This window comes from Salarias fasciatus, chromosome 16, assembly GCF_902148845.1.
Source record: "Salarias fasciatus chromosome 16, fSalaFa1.1, whole genome shotgun sequence".
NCBI lineage: Eukaryota > Metazoa > Chordata > Actinopteri > Blenniiformes > Blenniidae > Salarias > Salarias fasciatus.
Window position 1 is genome coordinate 22,214,796 of NC_043760.1, and position 19,481 is coordinate 22,234,276.

Here is a 19,481-nt window from a genome sequence, read left to right on the forward strand (position 1 = left end):
CCAGTCTGATATTGTATGTCTGTGGGACAAACCTTTCAGAGAAGTCTGTCTGATTCTGTTATCATGATCTCAGTATAAAATATGACCTTTTGTCTATAAGTGAACTGGCCTACCAAAGAAACCTAACTTGCATTGAATGTGTGTACCTTTAAACTTTAATCCTCTGACATTGTTTGCTTGTGTATTGATGAAAAAGTCTTCTTTAACAAGAAAAAAATCTCACTAACCATGCACTGTACTGAGACTTTCTCAGCAGTTTCCAGGGAAAGACCCAGCACAGACTCTTCCACCTGGTGGTTAAAACCAGGCACTACCTAGAGAGCTCAGAAAAGGACTTCTGTGTCGACTGCTCCATGTGTGATGTGTTTCCTGAAACGGTTCTCCATTTTTTATGGTGATGATTTGATTTAAGTTTTGGAGTATTTAACAAAATATAATATTATTGAGAAAGATGTATTGTTTGGTTTCCATAGCAATGAACGGAAAGGAAGCCAAACAATATATAAAAAGTATTCGTGATTCAAATAGTAAGAAAGCTGCTAAAACTGTTGAATTATGTACCTTGCCTCATATTATTTAGATGAAATTCCCATTTGATGTTTTTTGTTGTACGTTAATAAATACAAAAAAAAAAAAGAAAATAAAATGGCAAAATATCTCTGTAAGTTGTTTAAAGATCTATTTAACTCAAATGTTCAGAAAAGACTTTCCTTTTCAAATTAAAGGAATTTAGCTCATTCATAAATTCAATTCCCTGTGGAATGATAGAATTAATGAAATATCATAAAAAGTTAAGTGTATAACAAAAAAAAAATGCAAATTCTCTTTATATATATAGGGTTTACATTCTGAGTAATAAATACATCAGTAAACATATATCTTTACTAATCTACTATCTCTCCTAATACTAGTACTGTTACTTCTAATATGACTACTTTTAATATCACTTCTCCTGCTATTAAACATAAAACTGATAACAATGATATGAGATTTATTTGAAAATATTGGAGTTCTGTGCTTTATGAACTGTCCCACTACTCCATGAATTCAACAAAGCTCCTTTATTTGCTGTCTGGATTATTGGAGAAAAAAACGGAATCATCCAGATCTGTCTAACTTTTTTTATTTAAATAATAATTAAAAAAAAAAAAAAACTCAAGTAGAGGACTATATATAAACCAGACGGTAGGGGGCGTCAAAGACGTATAAACAGAAACTACAGACACTCATAAAGAAATAAAAAACAAAACAAAACACAAATCGTCAGGCATGGATCATGTACATTAGAATAACGCTTTAGACATTTAGTGACTGTGATCCGTGCAGTTTTCCTAGTCTTTCACTGCTATTATTAAGCTGTAATAGGTGTTAAATTAATTTATGAATCTAAGAAAAAGAAGATGTATATATTTCTTCCATTTGCAGTAGTGAGTATGGTATTTAACCAAAAGTATTATAATTTTCATGACACTAGTCAGTGCTGTTATATCAGTGTTTTATAAAGAGTCATAAAGATGAAATGTGGAGAGGCCACCAGCCAAAAACGAGTCAAATGTGGCGGCGTACAGGCTCACCAACATACCATAAGAAATGATGCAAGGTGAAATAATTTAACATAATTTTTAAAATGTTTTTGGAACAGTTTTTTTTTTTTTTTAATCAACAATATAGTTTTTTTATGAAGAAAAAATTTCTCACATGAACTTTGAACCTGATGTTGTGATGTGATTTTGCTCTTCTTCATGTCTGTTTTAAAAAAACCAAGGTTGAAGTTGTTTGCTCCTAATAAGCTTTGAGCCAGGTCCACCCCTTCAGGATGTGTTTTACAACCTTTTTTCCCCATTATTATTTCTGGGTAGTCCCTGCATTAGGCCGTCTCAGATTCATACCAACCACCCAGCTGGGGGGCCGTTTGGTCTCAGGATCCAGAACGCTTCCTTTCTGGGAAATGTTTCTGCTGAAATTATATAAATACAAATGTTAAAGTTCTGAAAGTACATAGATTGTTGTGTTGGTATGAATTTTTGCATGGAGTATCCTGACTGAGTGGAAAAGTGAACAACATGTGGCATGTGTGCAGTTGGTGTGGGTGGTGCCCACATGCAGCTTCAGAGGGGGGGGAGGTGGCCGGAGACTGCAGCTGCCACCTCACATGCGCCCCCTCCTGTCCGCTGCGCCCTGGCCTAGCCAGCCACCGAGTTCAGCCAGGTTTACACTTGCACGACTTTTTGCCACGATGTTGTCGTGGCAAGGCGTGCCAATCTGGAGTCACGAACCGGCAAGCTCCCGCACTGTTCACGACTAGTTCACACACAGTTCACGTCCAGTTCACGGACAGTTCACGAATGCGCCCGTCAGTGTCGCGAACCCTGCACAATGCATTCACGACACATTCACGCATAGTTTGTGCATAGTTTACGCATAGTTTACGAGCTTCCCGCATTGACACAACGTGGTTGCGCGCGCAATTACGCACGTCATATACGAGTAAAAAGGGGGCTTCCCCAACCCCGGGTCATTTTTGGATTTCATGTGGAAAAGACAAAATGCTGAATGCCAGAGACACCATCACTGCGGAGAAGAGAAGATGCCTGTAGCTGGCAGCTGCTCTGTGTTGAAGAGCACCAGAAAAGGCGCTGCCTTGGGCCCCGAACTGAAGGGGGCCCCGACGGACGACTGACATAAGTCAATTTCAATGACAAATTAAAGGCGCTACACTTGAAATCCCTCGCATGGGGCCCTTTTCCGGGTACTCGCCGGTGGCCACGACTAGCACGCATCCTCCCGCATTGTCCCGACGCGTTCACGGACAGTTGGCGCATAGTTCACGGCCAGTTCGCGATATTTTGTCGTGACCAAAATTTTGAACATTTCAAAATTTTCGTCCCGACATGGCACGCAGTCCCGACGGGTTTACGCACACTTCACACCACTTTACGAGTGGTTTGCGACCGTTTGTGACTCGATTCGTGGCAATATGTGCCACAGAATCGTGCAAGTGTAAACCTGGCTTTCGCCCTTCTTCTTTCCCACTTGTGCTGTCGCCGTGGTGACGCTGGCGCCCCCTAATGGACGGCGCCCTTAGCATCTGTCTATACTACCTATGGCACAGGCCGGCTCTGCAGTTCCCGTTACCTGTAGATAAATCTCTTCTTCCCCACGGATCAAGACAAGCTCTCTGGTCTCACTTTCTTGCCAATGCTGGGTCATCTTGACGAAGGATATCTCACGCTGTGTCCAGAAACAAGAACTCGTGCGCTAACGTAGCCGCGCTGCACATTACTCCGTTACATGTACTTGAGTATTTTTTTAATAAATTGTACTTTTAGGACTAGTTTTTTTTTGCAGAGTACTTTTACTTTTACTCGAGTAAATTTGTGAGAAAATGTGTGTACTTTTACTCCGTTACTTTGGGCTACATTCATTACATTCATTTATAAATAAATTCAGATGAGCTCAGACGGAGAACTGCAGCTCGGCTGGTCTCGGCTGTGAGAGACCGATCACAGCAGCAGCACAGCTGCAGCATGGAGGTGTGCCCCCCCCCCCCCCCCCCACACACACACACACACACACACACTGTAGTTGAGGAAGAAGATGGAAGAAGGTGAAATGCTGGCATCTCCCTCTAAAACTGTGGAGGCACATCCCTGCACACTAAAAAATGTTGGGTCATTTTGTTAACCCAATCGCTGGGTTATGAAATCGGCAACCCAGTTTGGGCTATTATGATACATTTGGAGTTATTTATTGCAACTCTTGTGTTGGGTTCGAGTCCATCAGACCCAACACAGATTTTTAAACTCAGCACATGGGTTGTTTTGACCACTGTTGGGTTGTCAACGGGTCCGTGTGTCACTTCCGTCTTCTCTCTCTGCAAAACAGAAGAACAGAAGTGGTCCTCTGGCTCTCTGATGCAGTACAGGTTTGTGCTTATTTACATTCCATATCGAATTCACATGACTGTGCGGCGTCATGTCATGTGAATTAGATATGTAATGTAAATAAGCATGTCATCATGTAATGTCATCCACAGAAAAATATGCTTGAGCGAGTGCCCTCCATGTAGTTAGCGTTAACCAAATAGCTAGCTAACGTGCGTAGCTCGCTAGCTACACTATGTATAACGTTTGCATTGCCAGCTGTCGGGACAGCTGTGGTTTAGTGGGGAGTGCAGTCGTCTTACAATTGGGAGGTTGTTGGTTCCACTCCTATCTCCCCCTGTCTGCATGTTACAACCCCCCGGCTATGGGTAAAATAGCACTATTGCCTTGTGGTCGTCATGGGAGCAACAAAGGCTGAGGGAGACCCCCCCTACAGAAAAATCTGGAGTGGAGCCCCGAAGGTAGTTGGTCCTCGCATTGTGGCACCTTCCAACAACTCCTGTGGCCAAGCTGGTACCAACTGTGAGAGCCTGTCCCTTCCGTTGGACACTACCAGTGAGGCTGAGAAGGGGGATCTGTCGGTTGTATTATTTTAATTTATCTATGAATCAAAATTTTTGGAAGACTAAAGCAATGTGTTTAGTTGAATTAACACAATTGTAGTTAATTTGACCCAGAATTTGGGCACATTCAACCAATATATATGGTAAAATTGACCCAGGGCTGAAATTAATTTGATGCAACAGTTGGGTTAAAAATGAGCACAATATTCAACCCAATCATATGGTAGAATCAACCCGGACTAAAACTGATTTGACCCAATGATTGGATTAAATCTGTGAACCCATCTGTTGGGTTTAAAAGACCAACCCATTTTGTTGGGTAAAAAAAAACTACTGTCGGGCTGGTCCAATATTGATTATGTGTTGGGTTAAAAAATAAACCAATTTGGGTTGTTTTTTTACCATTCATTTTTTTAGGGTGTGGCCCCACATCCAAACTACATTTGCCTTTCAGTCCACAAGAAAAAAACGGTCCTATAATGCGCTGCCTTCTTTGCAAGCCGAAAACTGTGGAAATCTTGACGTTCCACAACTCCACATCAAATCTAAGAAAGCATGTGATGGTAAGTAGACTGAAATGTTACCCACGATAACAACACTAAGTTAGTTGATATCAAGTGCATTAACCTGGCAGGCTAACATAATGTGGACTGCTGCACAACACGACCCTGTTGATAGAAAAAAACCTACTGCTGCCGGGTGAACTGTGCCGCCTTTTAGCGGGTGTAGCGGCTCCATTTTTAATGCAACATAAGGGATACCCATATCATATGAAACTAGAGAATCCAAGGAATAAACACATACCAAGCATATCACACTAGTGTATCAGCAAGGAGATGAAGTAATGTTCCAAAGTTGGGCTAAACTTCAGAAAAACAGTTTGCTAACGTTGTAAACAATTACTGTATTTCAAGTTTCCCAGTTTTTTTTAATTTTCACATACACATACAGGATGGCAGTGAAATGTAGTCGAACTGCTTTCAAGGCTGTGCACACCCATTTAGCACCCAAAATGAAGACCAAAACACCACAAAGAATATAAATAAAGAAGAATATATGAGGAGACTATGTGCAATACAATAATCTGAACTAGTGCAAAGCGTCCTCAGTATCGTGGTTAAAGAGCAGCTTGAGTATAAAAAATATTGAATGAGGGACAGTTATGACAGTGGGCAGCAGCATGGAGCATGGTCCACAATCAGTGCAGAGTTTACAGTCTTGACAACCTGAGGGAAGCCTTGATGTTAGTGAGGATATTTCAGAACAAATGTATTCAGGCACACAGTTTTGTAAAGCACACAGGTTAGGAAGGTTCAGCTATTAGTGGGAGGGACACATCCGGGAACTTACTAAGTTCCCGGATGTGTCCCTCCCACTAAAAGCCGGTAGAAAGCTGACCCGGTAAATTCCTGGGTTGATTGCAGGGTTGAGCGACCCGGGTCGAAATGCCAATTAAACCCTTTCCCACTGCCATGAGGAGCCGATTGTTAGCGGGTTTAAACAGGTTTTTTGGCCAGTGGGAAAGGGGTATATGTCTACGCCTATGCTCGCTCATGTGGATCTGTAGGGTTTTCTCTGTAAAAGTGTCTATGACTACGTTGTAACTGGCGCTTTCTAAATAAAGCCGAACTGAACTGAATTGAAATTGAACCGAGTGAGCCCCTTTGCATCCTGGCTAATGACATCGAGTGTTTTTTTTTTTTGGAAGCGGCTACTCTGGCATGCCACCATCAGTGAGGAAAGTGCTTTCCTTGGACAAATTCATACAGGCCCTCTGTCCCAAATAGCGATGGATTCAGACACAGTTGGCTCACTTATCAACCCTCAGTGAAGCGCTGGACCTGGCTGAGGAGAGAGGAATGGTAAGCGGTGAGACTGGAAGCTGTAACGACGCGCCAATGATGAGTGGCATTGATGACAAGCATGAATGCACCATGGGGACATGCGGGACGCAGTTCAAGTAGCCCCTCCTCAGGGGTTGAGTGGCAGGAATCTGGACATGGACTGGACATACAGCAGCTCTCCTGAACCTTACCAACACCACCTGGCAGGGGAGGAGAAGATGCTTTCTGCATTACAAGACATTTGGTCTAAGAACAGTGAGGGACTGAGCGACCGATGCTGAGAGGGTTTGTGGCAGGCGCTGCTGGAGTTTAAGAACATTTTTGCCCTCAACAATGGTTAAGTGGGCCAAACACAGCTCGTGCATTTCAAAATTAACACTGACAATGGCCAACCAGTTGAAGTGTGCACACACCACCTCCCATTGGCACTCCAGGATGCTGCAGACAGAGCTGGTTAAGATGCTAGGGGCAGGAATAGTGGAACCCTCAGACAGGGCCTCTGCAGTGGTCATGGTGCCTAAGAAGGAGAGTTTCAGGATGCGGTTTTGTGTGGATACAGACCACTGAATAAAGTCACTAAAAAGGATTCTTAATCCCTCTCCATGATTGATGAATCCCTGGATCTGGTGTCTGGCTCCTTATCGTTCTCATATTTGGACTTCCAGAGTGGTACAGGCAAGTACCATTGTCCACAGAGTCCAAAAGTGTCAAGTCTTGATGCCAGTAACATTGGACTCGGGGCGGTGCTATCACAGGTAGGGTCAGAGGGAGAGAAATTGGTGGCATATTTCAGTCGGGTGCTAAAAGAGAGTGAACACTGATACTGAGTCACATTATGAGAACTTCTCACTGTGATGCCCGCTATAAGAATATTTCAAATACTACTTGTGTAGCATGCTCTTTACAATCAGAACAGCTCATGCTGCCCTGCAGTGGCCAATGTCTTTCAGGGAGCCGGAAGGCCAAGTGTCTCGCTGGCTTGAAGAGCTACAGTCCTTCAACTTCATAATCGCCTACAGAGCTTGGACCCAGCACTCTGATGCTGATGCTCTGTTCCACCTAAGATGTGCTGCTGAGGACTGCCACTACTGCTGAGAGAGGAACGTTAGACAAGGAAGCTCACACAATGTGAGGATGCATCTGAACCCATCTGCAGAGCGCTGCAGGTTGTGGATGCAGCAGGGTGGAGGTCACAGCAGGTGCACGACAGTGACCTGGAACATGTGCTAGAGTAGCTGGAGGGAGGGCCAAGGCCACCATGGGAGGAGATCACTGGCCTCTCCACTGCCATAAAGGGACTGTGGTCCAAATTTGAAATGGTGCACCTGAAAGATGGAGTACTCCAACAAGTCTGGAGAGGAGAGGTGGCAGGTGGTGGTGCCTGAGTCTCTGAGGAAAGCTTAACTAGAGGTCTTCCAAGTTCAGAATTCAATACCGAACAATACACCAGGAGGAAGGAGGAGTCACGAAACAATAGGATAATTGAAAGCTTGAAAAAGAGCGGTGCAGTAAGGGACCAGGGATGCAGGAGAAAAGGGTGACACATCAGGATCAAGGAGGGACAGAGGGAGCAGAGAGAACCCTGACAGCACCTGTACGTATCACTTCAGAGACAGCTCATTGTTTATTTCATCCCATAAAGGCTGAACTGCTAAAGAAAGATTTTAAACTCCTGGTTCGGCCTCAGATCAAGGTTGTGCTCTGTGAGTTATCTTTCTTGCTGCAAGCTCATTTAATAACATCTTTTTTTAATGTTTTCACTTGTTCTCAGTCTCATTCTGTGATTTCTGTCTCCTTGAGGTTTTATTAGGAAGCTCCTATGTGAAATATAGAGAAACAATGAACATGACCAGGCAGTCACAGCAGGATGATTCATTCAGTTTTACAGTTGTACAGAACAGAATCACTTGTGTTACTATGGCAACAAGGGTATCACAAGTGCTATTGTAGCTACAAGCCCAGATGAAAAGAATGCCGTTATGAAGTCACAAACCGTCCAGACTGTTCGCACCTAAGGTTAAGCTGCAGTACACAAATCAAACATCATTTTCTTCTCAACAGACCCATCCATAGCACAAACTCTCTGAACACGACTTTATTCTCTAATACCTGAAAGAAATTGTCAATATGGTGAATTTGGATTGGATACCTGGTGCCGCCGTCATGCGCACCGTCAGGACTGACGTCAATAATTTGATCGGACATGACGAGAAAGCAGTTGAGAACCTGGTGGAAGACAAGACGAATCACACCGTTGTGAACTGCATTGGACCGCCATGGATGACTAGGCGAATCAGACCATCACAGACCTCGTCAGAGACAAGCGCAAATCAGACTGCCATGGAGTCCGTCAAAGATGAGACAAATAAGCCTGTTATGGACCTTCATAGAACACCGTCAAGAGAACCTACACTTCATAAAACACCGTCAAACCAGCCTCCGCGTTGTTTCGCAGTGCTTGCGTATACAAAGACTGTAATAAAACACATTTCAAAGCAAAAGTGACATTCCAGAGGATATGATCTTACCTTGTTTGAATTAGATAATAGAACACAAATAAATACTGTTACTAAAAACAATACGTATTAACAAAGTGAATTAATGAATGCTTTATTAATGTTGAATTGGAATCCTTTTGTCAAATCACCTGGGAGCTATTGAGTTAAGATACTGTATTTTTTTAATATATTAATATAAATTACTGGCATTTCAGCTCCATAGCCCCCAGATGATGTGATCAAATGACCCCAAATCATTTGTGGATGGCATTACAGGGTGGTTAACCTCCAGCTACAAAAGTAGCACCATTCATAGTTACTATATATTTAGATAATTTCCCTAGGTGTTTTGAACCCAATGTAATTTCTGTTTTATCAAAGATCAGAGCAGGAAATCACAGCTCATTGAGGCTTTAACGTCTTTAAAAGAAGCTTCTACTTTGAGGAGTTGATCAGTATCATCTGGTTTCATGGAGAGATATATGTGGGTGTCATCTACATAACAATGGAAGTTAACTCATCAATTGTCAGACATTTTCAGAGCTGAGAACAATAGAGTGACAGCATTTTCAAGGATTTACACTGAAGCTTTTTTTTTTGTAATTCACAGGAGAACATCGGTTGAATCAATCAAAAACACATCACACAAAATTATCTTTTTCTGAAAAATCCATTTATCAAGTAGAACTATTACTCTAATGGTAAGATTTTATTGCTTGAGGAGATCTCAAAACATTTTAACAAAAAACAAAAGAAAGGAATTTTGACAGCAAAATTTCCCAAGGCAGTCAGAGTTGATCACAGTAAATATTATTAATGTAGGGCTGTCAAAAGATATTTTTTTAATCGACATTAAATGCAGAGTTAGGGTTAAGGGTTTTTAATAAGTTTCAGGTAGACATTGTATTAAGTTGGTCTACATGGCACCTTATTTTGAAAGATTCCTAACTAAGACACCGTGATGAGAAATCAGCTCAACAGGAAGTTGCGATGCTGCAATTTCAACAATTAATTTAAACTGAACCAATCTCCATGAATTCGGTATAACTTTTGTCATGTTGCAGCGATTGGTTGAGGCCATTGTTGAAATGATCTTTTGATGTCCTCTTAAAGTAAATGCTGGCCCAGTGCTGCTTTGATAGTTCAAGAATGTTTGAAACTTTGAAACAATTGTCTCAACAAAGCAGCTTTTGAAGCCAAGGTTTGAAGTTATTTTACTCGAAGAAAGGTTTCTGGAAAGCCTAAAATGACATGTGCTTGAAAGTGAAGTAAAAAAGGATATCCTGCTGACCTCCTTCACTTCTGTTTTATCTACACCCACACCGAGATGTCAACAGAGCCACTGAACCTTTAATAGGAATGGCTCTTTCCAGCCGACAGTGATTTAGATATCTGCTCAAAAGCTCATTATTCTATCCCGATTTTGGTGGTCCATTTCATCTTTTTCACCTTAATTATGCATTGACATTATATATTTAGCAGGAAAGTCCTATATAGATCACAAAAAACTCCAAGTAGTCCAACCTTTTTTTCTGGATCACCTTTGGGCAGTAGATTACAGGAAGGAAAAAAAAAGTACTGTCAGTTTGTGCCGAAAAGCACATTTTGACTTCCATCTACTACAGAAAATCAACAAAAGTCCATGTTACAAACACACTTTATTATGAAAGCACAAGAGGACTCAAAAATTAGAATACCAAATATTGCACAGAGGGGTTCTTACTGCTGCAAATGCACGATTCGAGTCAAACCTTTTAAAAATTTGGACACTTTGGTTGGTCACGCCCAAAAGTACAAAGTCTTTAAAAAACAAAACAAGAAAAATGTGCAGGTAAAAAAAACAGCGATAGTACTCAAGGGTCATCATTCTATTGTATGACTGTCACCGTCAGCCAACCCCTGATTGTCCACTCATTCATTGGCTGGCTCATTCACAACTCCCGCTAGCATCAAGAGTGTATTTCACATGGCGGCAAGAACATTCTTTACATTTCTGAACAAAGATTCTAGTTTGGCAGTAAAAATAGAGACAATCATAGCTGTATAACAAACTCTGTTTACTGGTTAGAAAACTGGCTTCCTGACGGGACGTCTCTGAAATAGGACTGGTTTAGTTTTCATGCCAGGAGATTTCATTTGTTATAAATGCCTTCATGGACAGTGCAACTTCACCTTACTGGCTACATCTACATGCATGAAGGAAGAAGCCCCAAATGCTCATAGTTTACAAAAAAGCAATCACCATGAATACTGAAAGGTTTTACAATTTTTTCTTTCCTTCTCACATACCTGAAAATAAAACTCTCTCACTTGTCAGCTTATTTTGACCTGGAATTTCCACAACTGTTCAACACAAAACTTTGCATCATATAGAAAGTTAGAATTCAGCATTTAGGCGTTTAATACATCCAAGGAACTTAAACATTAATCTCCCAACTTGTGCAGTATGAAGTCATGCTTTTGATATTCTCCCAAATCGTTATGAACGCAAGCAGCTGAAACAAACCTGGACATAAAAGTTCTATCTCATCCACCTATTTTTAGGTCCATAATGCATCAAAACTATAACAAACTCATTTTAATATGTGCGGGGAAAACTGATAAAACCAGAGATTTAAGCATGCGCAGTGCCTGACATAAACCTCGACGTTACATTCAATGTCAGGTGATGGAAGCGCACCAATCTGAGAAACACACTGGTGATTATTTGTTAGTACAAAGTGACCAAAAGAGCGACCGTGAAATTAGGTAGTTAGTATCAGTTTTTTTCCCAAACACACAACGTTGTTCTGACTCATGCTCTGTGTGCCGTATGTGAACCAAAACCTGCTTTACTGAACGATTTAAGAGTGGAGGTTTAAAAAAAACAACAAAAAAAAAACATCTAATGGCACATCCTACGGCACGCTGTTAGTCTCCTCAGCCTCCACCAGGCAGGACTGATCCGAGTCCAGGACTCGGAACGGAGGGTGGTACTCGAACGCCGAGAGGACGGTGAAGCCGCTGTTGTGCCTCTGGTGCACAAACCAGATGACTGCCGAGATCCCCATGATCGCCACCACGCTGAGTATGACCAGGGCGGAGAGCAGCGCGTTCGGCTCTGAGGAGGACGGGAAACAATGCAAGGAAGGTCACCTCTATTAACACCGACTCACAGAGGAACACGCAGTGAAAAACCACAAAGAGGGGCTTAAAGGTGGACTCACTCTGCTTAGCCGCCGCCGCTTCTGAGGAGAAAAGAAAGGAAGCACGTTATGAGAGAAACAATCGCAATTAAATTAATCAATTAAAGAGGGAAGTCCTACCCTGAGCCGTTTCACAGATCACCCCATTCTCCACTTCTTCCATGCAGCTGACGTTCTCCCATTTCCCCGTGTTGCTGTGCAGCGTCGCGCACGTGTCCACGGGCACGAGGTCCGACGGAGGCGGGTTGTCCTCCCAGTTAGTGAACGTCACGGGGTCCTCTTCTTGAAGCCACCGCATGCCTTCACCTGGGAAGACGCGGCGGTCAGTCTCGCTCTCCAGCAGGACGAGAAACAAACAAACCCTAACAACGAAAACAACAAGCAGCTCTGTACGTACTGTTTGTGTCGTAATACATCCCCAGCCACACGTTGACCTTTCCTTTCCACACATTTGGGCAATACTGAATTACAAAGTCGTTCTCTTCGGCACTCTGGATGGTCAAAAGCTCTTGAAAAAGAAAAAAAGATAAACAGCAACCGTGAGGATATCATCCCACACAATGAAAACATGGGAATCTGGAATTTGGACGGATGACATAAACATTTAAAGATAGAACGTGTCATGTACCAAAGCCTTGGCAGAGAGTTTTAGCTCTCTCAAAAGTGTAGCTTTTGATACTGTCTTCTTCCCCGTGGACAAAGTGGTAACATCTGTCTCCAAACGGCACCCAGGTGCGACCATCTGCAGGGCAGTCTGAAGAAAAGGAAGAAGGGAAAAACAAACTTGAACCTGACTGAGGGTCCTGGCATATTTTTTTTCCAACATGCTTTGTGCTTTAGACACAATAATAACTTCAAAGTTTTAGTGAGAAATCTAGGTTTTGGTAAAAGATGGAGGGGACAGTGAGAGACATTGGACATGTTGATGTTTGGTGTCAAATACACACTCATAAAAAGTTATGGAAACAGTCCTCCTCATCATGCTGCTCATATTTTGGCATCAACAGACCGAGAAGACGCCGGACAATTGATCAAAAGCACCTCACTACTGAAGGCTTCAAACAGGATGTTCTGACGGAAATGTGTGAGTTCAGAGCAGTTGTTCCCAACCTCTTCTCCCTGAACCCCCCCGCCCCCCGCCCACATATGTCTAAGAAAAGCCAGGACCCCCACCCACCTACACACCGGAAGATTCAAGTCAAATCTGTGTTTTTAAGTGGTAACATGCAGGCTTTTAGAGGTCGTCAGGCTCAGGGTCACATGAGAAGCTACTGAGACAATGACAAGTGTTGTCGTGGTATAAAGACCCTCCACTGCTGTCGGCTTTTTTTTTCAATTTACTTTTTAAAATGAGGAAATCACCATCGCATGCTTCTATTTAAATGTCACTACTTCCACGATAAAATAACACTGTTGATGGGCTTTTTACATTTTTAAATCAACACAAGATGAGACAACATGACAAACTGTAAGTTATTTATAAAACACTGTAGCTCTCCTAACTTGCTGAAGGAGGAACAGACTAAGCAGTTCAACATGAAAATCTCCCCAGTGTTCTCTGTATCCTACTTCCCTCTGACTATCAGCTGTTTTTATGAATCAGGTCAAAAGTCCCAGCCAGTCACCAACCTTTGAAATGTGTCATTGATTCATGGCATGAAAACACACTTCTAAAAAGCTGACACTGCTTTTCTTTCTTCTGTTACAGACTGAAGATACAGAACTCTTAACTAGTCTTTCACAAGTAGTGTTTTGAATATCCATTGCTATTTATTTCCTTTGAGGATTACTTTTTGTATACTAAATAAAAGTTGTGATCATTAATAATATTTCTGCAGTGTTGCCTCTCCCATGTTTTGCACGTTCACCTTGTGAGCGTCGTTCCTCTTTATCAGTGTTTTTAGAAAATGGTGTCAGGACTTTATAGTGTTCCCATTTTTAGCGCTGCACCTGCTATTAGGGATCAATCTATCACATTCCTCTGGAGACGGTGGCTGTCCTGGAATTACATCAACTTTTGTTCTTCCTCAATTATAAATTCTTTCCGAGAGTCAGCAGCTCGTGTTTACATGAAGCAGTTTACAGATCGAAGCAGACTCGGACGAGATTTGTTCCTGTTTCGCAACGCGGACAAACACTGGGGCTACGTGCGCCCACGCCGCCCGCTAATGCCACTGCACGAGGCACGTCGCAACATTCCTACAATAACGGAGCGCTCACGAGCTGGGAAAGTTGACTTTGCTTTTGTCGTTAAATAAGTGGAGCCCTCCTCCGGGACGCAAACATGTCCGATCATGTGCGCCCCCGCGCTGAAGGACGTGTTGCTGTTCGGCGGGCCTGTCCGCGCGTCGCAGTGATAATAATAATAACGCTATTAATAACATTGATAATGAAGGCTGATCGCCTTCACGTGGCTCGGGGGTCTTACCTCCCGCCAGGCCCAGCCGCAGGTTCACGCACAGCACCAAAACACAGCCGAGGAGCGATCCGCGGCTCTTCCTCCGCGACTCCATGACAGCCTGCAAGGAGGAACCAGCAGCAGCAAACTAGTTTTTCAGACTGTTTTCAGAGAGAGCGAGAGAGAGAGAGCGAGAGAGAGAGAGAGAGAGAGAGAGAGAGAGAGAGAGAGAGAGAGAGAGAGAGAGAGAGAGAGAGAGAGGTCCCTCCCACCCACACACTGTGCACCAGTCTGCAGGCAGTACTGCTCAGATAGGAAAAACAACAACATCCAGATCTGCTCTCAGTCTCACGTCATATGGATTTCTCTTCAATGCACTCATTACATGATGTTTTCTTGTCCTCTTCTGGTCTTCAAGAAAAGAGATTTCATATTTCCTCCTTCAGTCTCTCACTATGTTGTGTTGCTGCGTACCTGCATGTATGGCCTGTACCTTAATTTGCACTTCTTGCAGTATTTTTCCTCACTCTTATTCTTCTTTCACTCCTCTTGTGTGCCTGTACCAACTAGATTTGTCGTGGTAAAACCTGCAGATGGCGCTGTGGGCACAGTGATCTGAACCAATAAACTGATCAAACCCATGTGGCATAGATGGAAATGATGGATCCTCCACCCATCCAGAACATAACACCACACAGATGACCCTCCAAAACATGCTTTGAGCAGCATCAAGCCATATAGTGGCAGGAAAGCTGAAGGCAGCTGTGCCAGTATAAATATATGTAAAAGTCCCTCATAAATTTGAGCAACCCTATTTTTCCTGTTTACTTTAGCCTCTCCCGTCCCAGACAATAACATGAATTTCCTCCCCTGATTGCAGCCTTAAATTCCTCACACCTTGAGTTGCATTGTGCATTGTGTTAACTTACGTTTTGCATTGTGATTATATTGTTTACTTGGTGTACATTAAAGTTGTGTCTTAACGCTTATTTACGATAGTGGTCGAATAGCTTTCCATTTTAAAGTAGGTGAGTTATAAAGTATAAATGAAAGTATAAATACAAAGCATTCTTATAAATATTGAGTTTCTCTACAGCCACAGCACATTTTTGTGTGACTGCCATGAATATAATTTGCAAATTGATTTTTGATTTTTATTGATTTTATTGATTTTATTTTATTTGTTTCATTCTTTTTTAAAAGAAAGAAATGAAAAGGAACAGAAAGAAGTGAGACTTATGATGTCTGCCCCTATTAACATAAAATAAATGACAATTTGTCAAGATTTAACATATCACAAAAAAAAAAAAAAAAAAAAAAAAAAAAAAAAAAAAAAAAAAAATGCAAGATTCAAGACAACAATTTCACTAAATCAAAATACAAATATGACCATTTCACAAATAATTGCAGATCAAATACAACAATTTCCCAAGTGTAAATACAAAAAAAAAAAAAAAAAAAAAAACAAAAAAAAAAACCTTAATGAGATATGTTCAAAAGAAACAATCATTCTAAGTTTGACCATTCTTTAAAACAGAGTCGTACCCTCCCAATAACTGTGCTTTTAAACATTTCTTGAAGATGTGAATGGACTGAGACCTCTTAATTTCACTGTCAAGTTTATTCCATAAATTGATTCCTTTTGTTGTGATGCATCTTTCTTTCAATTTGGTTCTTGATTCTGGTCGTTTGAAAACTTCAGTGCCTCTTAATCTATATTGACTGTCTCGCTTTGCAAATCTATTCTGTAAATTAAATGGTAATTTTTTCCGGTGAGCTTTATACATTGTTTTAAGAAGGTTGAGTTCTACCAATTCTTTCATTTTTAAGGATTTCAATTTTATAAATATTGGGTTAGTGTGGTCTCTGTAACCACTTCCATTCACCACACGAATCGCTCGTTTCTGTAAGAGGAAGAGTGGTTCAATGTAGGTCTTACAAGCATTTCCCCAGACTTCAACGCAGTAGGTCAGATATGGTATAATCAATGAATTGTACAACAGAAACAAAGAATTATTGTGAAGTGACTCTTTCAATTTGTACAGAACAGCAATGGTTTGAGAAATCTTAGTTTTAACGTACTCTATATGGGATTTCCATGTTAGTTGTTCATCCAGCAATACACCTAAAAACTTAATTTCATTTGTTCTCTCAATCTCTATACCTTCCACTGTCAGTGTTGTTCTTCTGGAGGACAATATTGTATGTTATGCATTGCGCCCAAAACTGCAGGTAATCATAAAAGAGTGTCAAATAGTGTCCAGGCTGTGAGGCTGAAGGAGGAGAAGAGTGCTTCCTGGGGAGGAAAGGGGGGCTTTCAGCTCTTTTGCTTGCAAGGCGCATGTGGCACAAACACAGACAGCTGGAGCGCGAGTTTTGCTCCTCGTCTGGAGCCGGCGGCTCCCCGTAGGGTGGCACAACACTCCGCAGGACACCGCGGGGTCCCATCTGCCGCGGCGAGGCCTGCTCGCAGAACACCAAATCCAAGCCTCATGACCGCCACCCCCCCCCCCCCCCCCCCCCCCCCCCCCCCCCCCCGCCCCTCGCCCCTCGGCCCTCGCCCCACGCCACACCGCCTGAGTCCCAAAGCCTCCCTGTCCAGGCCATGCATGTTGTCAACAATACCATGTGACAGTGTTGACATGGGCCCTAGCAGGCCCTCACCTTCTGGATCATAAATGTGACAATTCATAAACATTGCAGAGTTCAGTTTTACAGATGAAAACACGGTCTGGAAACACTTATTTTCTTTCATATGAGTGTTTTTTGTTTTTTGTTTTTTTCAGAAAAAAAAGCATCACCTCTAATAGATGGCAGCTTTCAGTGCAGGAAAAAAAAAAACACCACCTGCAGGAGATAATAACGTCTCATTAATTCACTGAGTAGATATCTGAGAAACTGATTAACGTGCAAGGTAAAGATGGCCGCGGTCAAATTAGTGGAGTCTGTTTTCTGTGAGGAAGCCGACAGCAAAGTGACCTTTGTCAGCTGCTGCATTGATAATGACACCGAGCAGATGTTCCCTTTCTTCCCCACATTTATTAGCCGCGGACGCTTCAGACAGAGCCGCAAGTGACTGTATGATATTCATCGATATGTTTCTTTTGGCATCGGGTCGCTACTCCTCAAGATAATTTAGGAAGGACATTATTTTCAAGCTGTCATGTTCAATTTACGGCGGCCATATTTTCCACATTTTAATAAGGCCAGCGTCCTTATTAAACATCTCATGAAAGTGAGAGACGGCATTGGATTTCATCCCTGTGAAACTGCAGCCAAGCTTTACTTACAAGCATCATATTAAAATTTATTATGAACTGTAGGGAGAGGAAAAAAAAAAATGACTTGAAGAGTCCAAAAAACCCTGATATATTTACATAATTCCATCATTCAACATTGCAAGGTCACAACGGGGTTCCATGCATTTAAAAAAAAAAGGTAGACTGAAGATTCTGAAATGATGACAGGATTTACAGCTTTTTTTTTTTTAATTTTTATTCAAAAATGTCAAAAGAAGTGAACAGAATAAACCTCGGGCAAGAACCTACTCAATAAAAAGGCTTCAACAAACACTATAAAACAGAATACAGAAAAAGAAATTCCTTAAACTGTACATACCAGTTACTTCTGGAATTTATGGCACAAGTTTAAAAAAAAAAAGAAAAAGAAAAAAAACTTTCATAAAACTCTGAAAATCTCTTATTTCCTCAAGCTGTCTGTACAAAAAAAATCTTTATAAATTAAAACTTTTTCTTATAACTTAATGACTGTTCAATACGGTGGTTAGTTATGTGAGCTAATTTGTGGTTGATGCACCTCTTCGACTCTTGACCTAGATACCGTGGCACTTGGTTCGGACACCACTAGCAGCATAAACCTCACAGGACAGTATTACTCGTCGTTCTCCTGCTTTAGACGGAGATCAAGTACAATCACAGCGGCCTTTCCACGTTTGTCGCACCCCCTCGGCTATCTACAGAGAAAACGAAAAGCGTGCTCTTTGTTCAGCCCCGAAACAGACAGACAGAATGAAACCACACAGATCCAGTGAAAACCCACTAAGGTCAGAAGTCACTGTTGATCTTTAAACGCCTCAGATGAACCTAATGAACCTCCTTACATTGTGTGAACATCAGTACTAACATGGTGTCGCCCTCTACTGGTGATAGCGATGCATCATCATTAATAATAATAGTAAGAAGAAGAAGAAAAAGAACAACCTGAAAGCAAACGGCTGCGTGTGGCCAGCTCCTGAGAGTGTGGCATTTGGTCTGGAGAGGACGGGCTGGACCTGCTAACCCGGCCGAGGACAGAGGAGAAAGAAAACTTCTGAGGTAGATAACTGGTCTGACTGACCGACCGCGAGCTCCAATCACAGACTTTGTCGAAGACGCCGCGATCAAATCTGCACTGATCGCTTCATTTTCTGCTGAACGGATGCAGAAGCGCTGCCGTTTCACACACATTTTTGTTTTTTCCCCCCATTTAGACCCCCGCAATGAAAGTGGCCGGTGGAAGGTGTCAGAGCTTTCCTTCATGCAGTGAAAACTGAACTCATTAAAAAGGCACACTGTCCGGACTGCGGTTTCACTTCCAGTCACGTCCCGCTTTAGGAGATAAATTATTTGGTTTTAACTCATGAAACTCTGTCCCCATCTTGGTGAAGTAAACTACAATTCAAAGTGCCCAGTCTGTTTGTCTCCCATCAGTGAATGAAGTGCAATAAAATACACATTTTACCCTTATTTCTGTTTTTTTTCCCCCTACTATAAGGCTTTGATTAGTTGATTTCCCCCCCCCCAACAATCATGTTTCCTATTGCAGTTTTTTTGAAGTAAAACTGATCAATACATAACCCATCAAAGTAAGAATTAACAGCACTCAGGAACCAAAAGCTAGACCAACAATCAAAATACATTTTCCCCACCTCAGCGCCCGGTTTAAATTCAGCCGACTTACAATGTATCTAAAAAGGCAATGTTAAAAAATGCGATCTTTCCCGCACATCCATGGGAAGGTAGTTTGTTCCTCACTTTATCTTCTATCCAACTTGTCAAACGTGCAGCCACTTAAGTTTAAAAGCATCTTGACTGAAAAATTCAAAAGTTT

General features: G+C 42.0%; 1 protein-coding gene across 1 annotated transcript; it reads right to left on the reverse strand.

Annotated features, from left to right (window-relative positions):
• Positions 1–10,428: 10,428 nt before the first annotated feature.
• On the reverse strand, positions 10,429–14,537 carry cd302 (CD302 molecule). Its single transcript, XM_030112713.1, has 6 exons — positions 14,403–14,537; positions 12,603–12,728; positions 12,372–12,482; positions 12,095–12,280; positions 11,996–12,016; positions 10,429–11,889 (listed from the first exon to the last, which is right to left on the reverse strand). Exons 1-6 carry the CDS (start codon positions 14,485–14,487, stop codon positions 11,687–11,689), a joined length of 732 nt encoding a protein of 243 aa, XP_029968573.1. The 5' UTR covers positions 14,488–14,537; the 3' UTR covers positions 10,429–11,686.
• Between the last annotated feature and the right edge of the window lie 4,944 nt (positions 14,538–19,481).

Excerpts from the sequence above, each read along its gene's own strand:
- cd302 (XM_030112713.1), bottom strand. The coding sequence starts at position 14,487 with ATGGAGTCGCGGAGGAAGAGCCGCGGATCGCTCCTCGGCTGTGTTTTG. Across the intron at positions 12,483-12,602 it reads AACTCTCTGCCAAGGCTTTG|AGCTTTTGACCATCCAGAGT; the intron begins GTACATGACACG and ends TTCTTTTTCAAG. Across the intron at positions 11,890-11,995 it reads AGCGGCGGCGGCTAAGCAGA|AGCCGAACGCGCTGCTCTCC; the intron begins GTGAGTCCACCT and ends CGTCCTCCTCAG.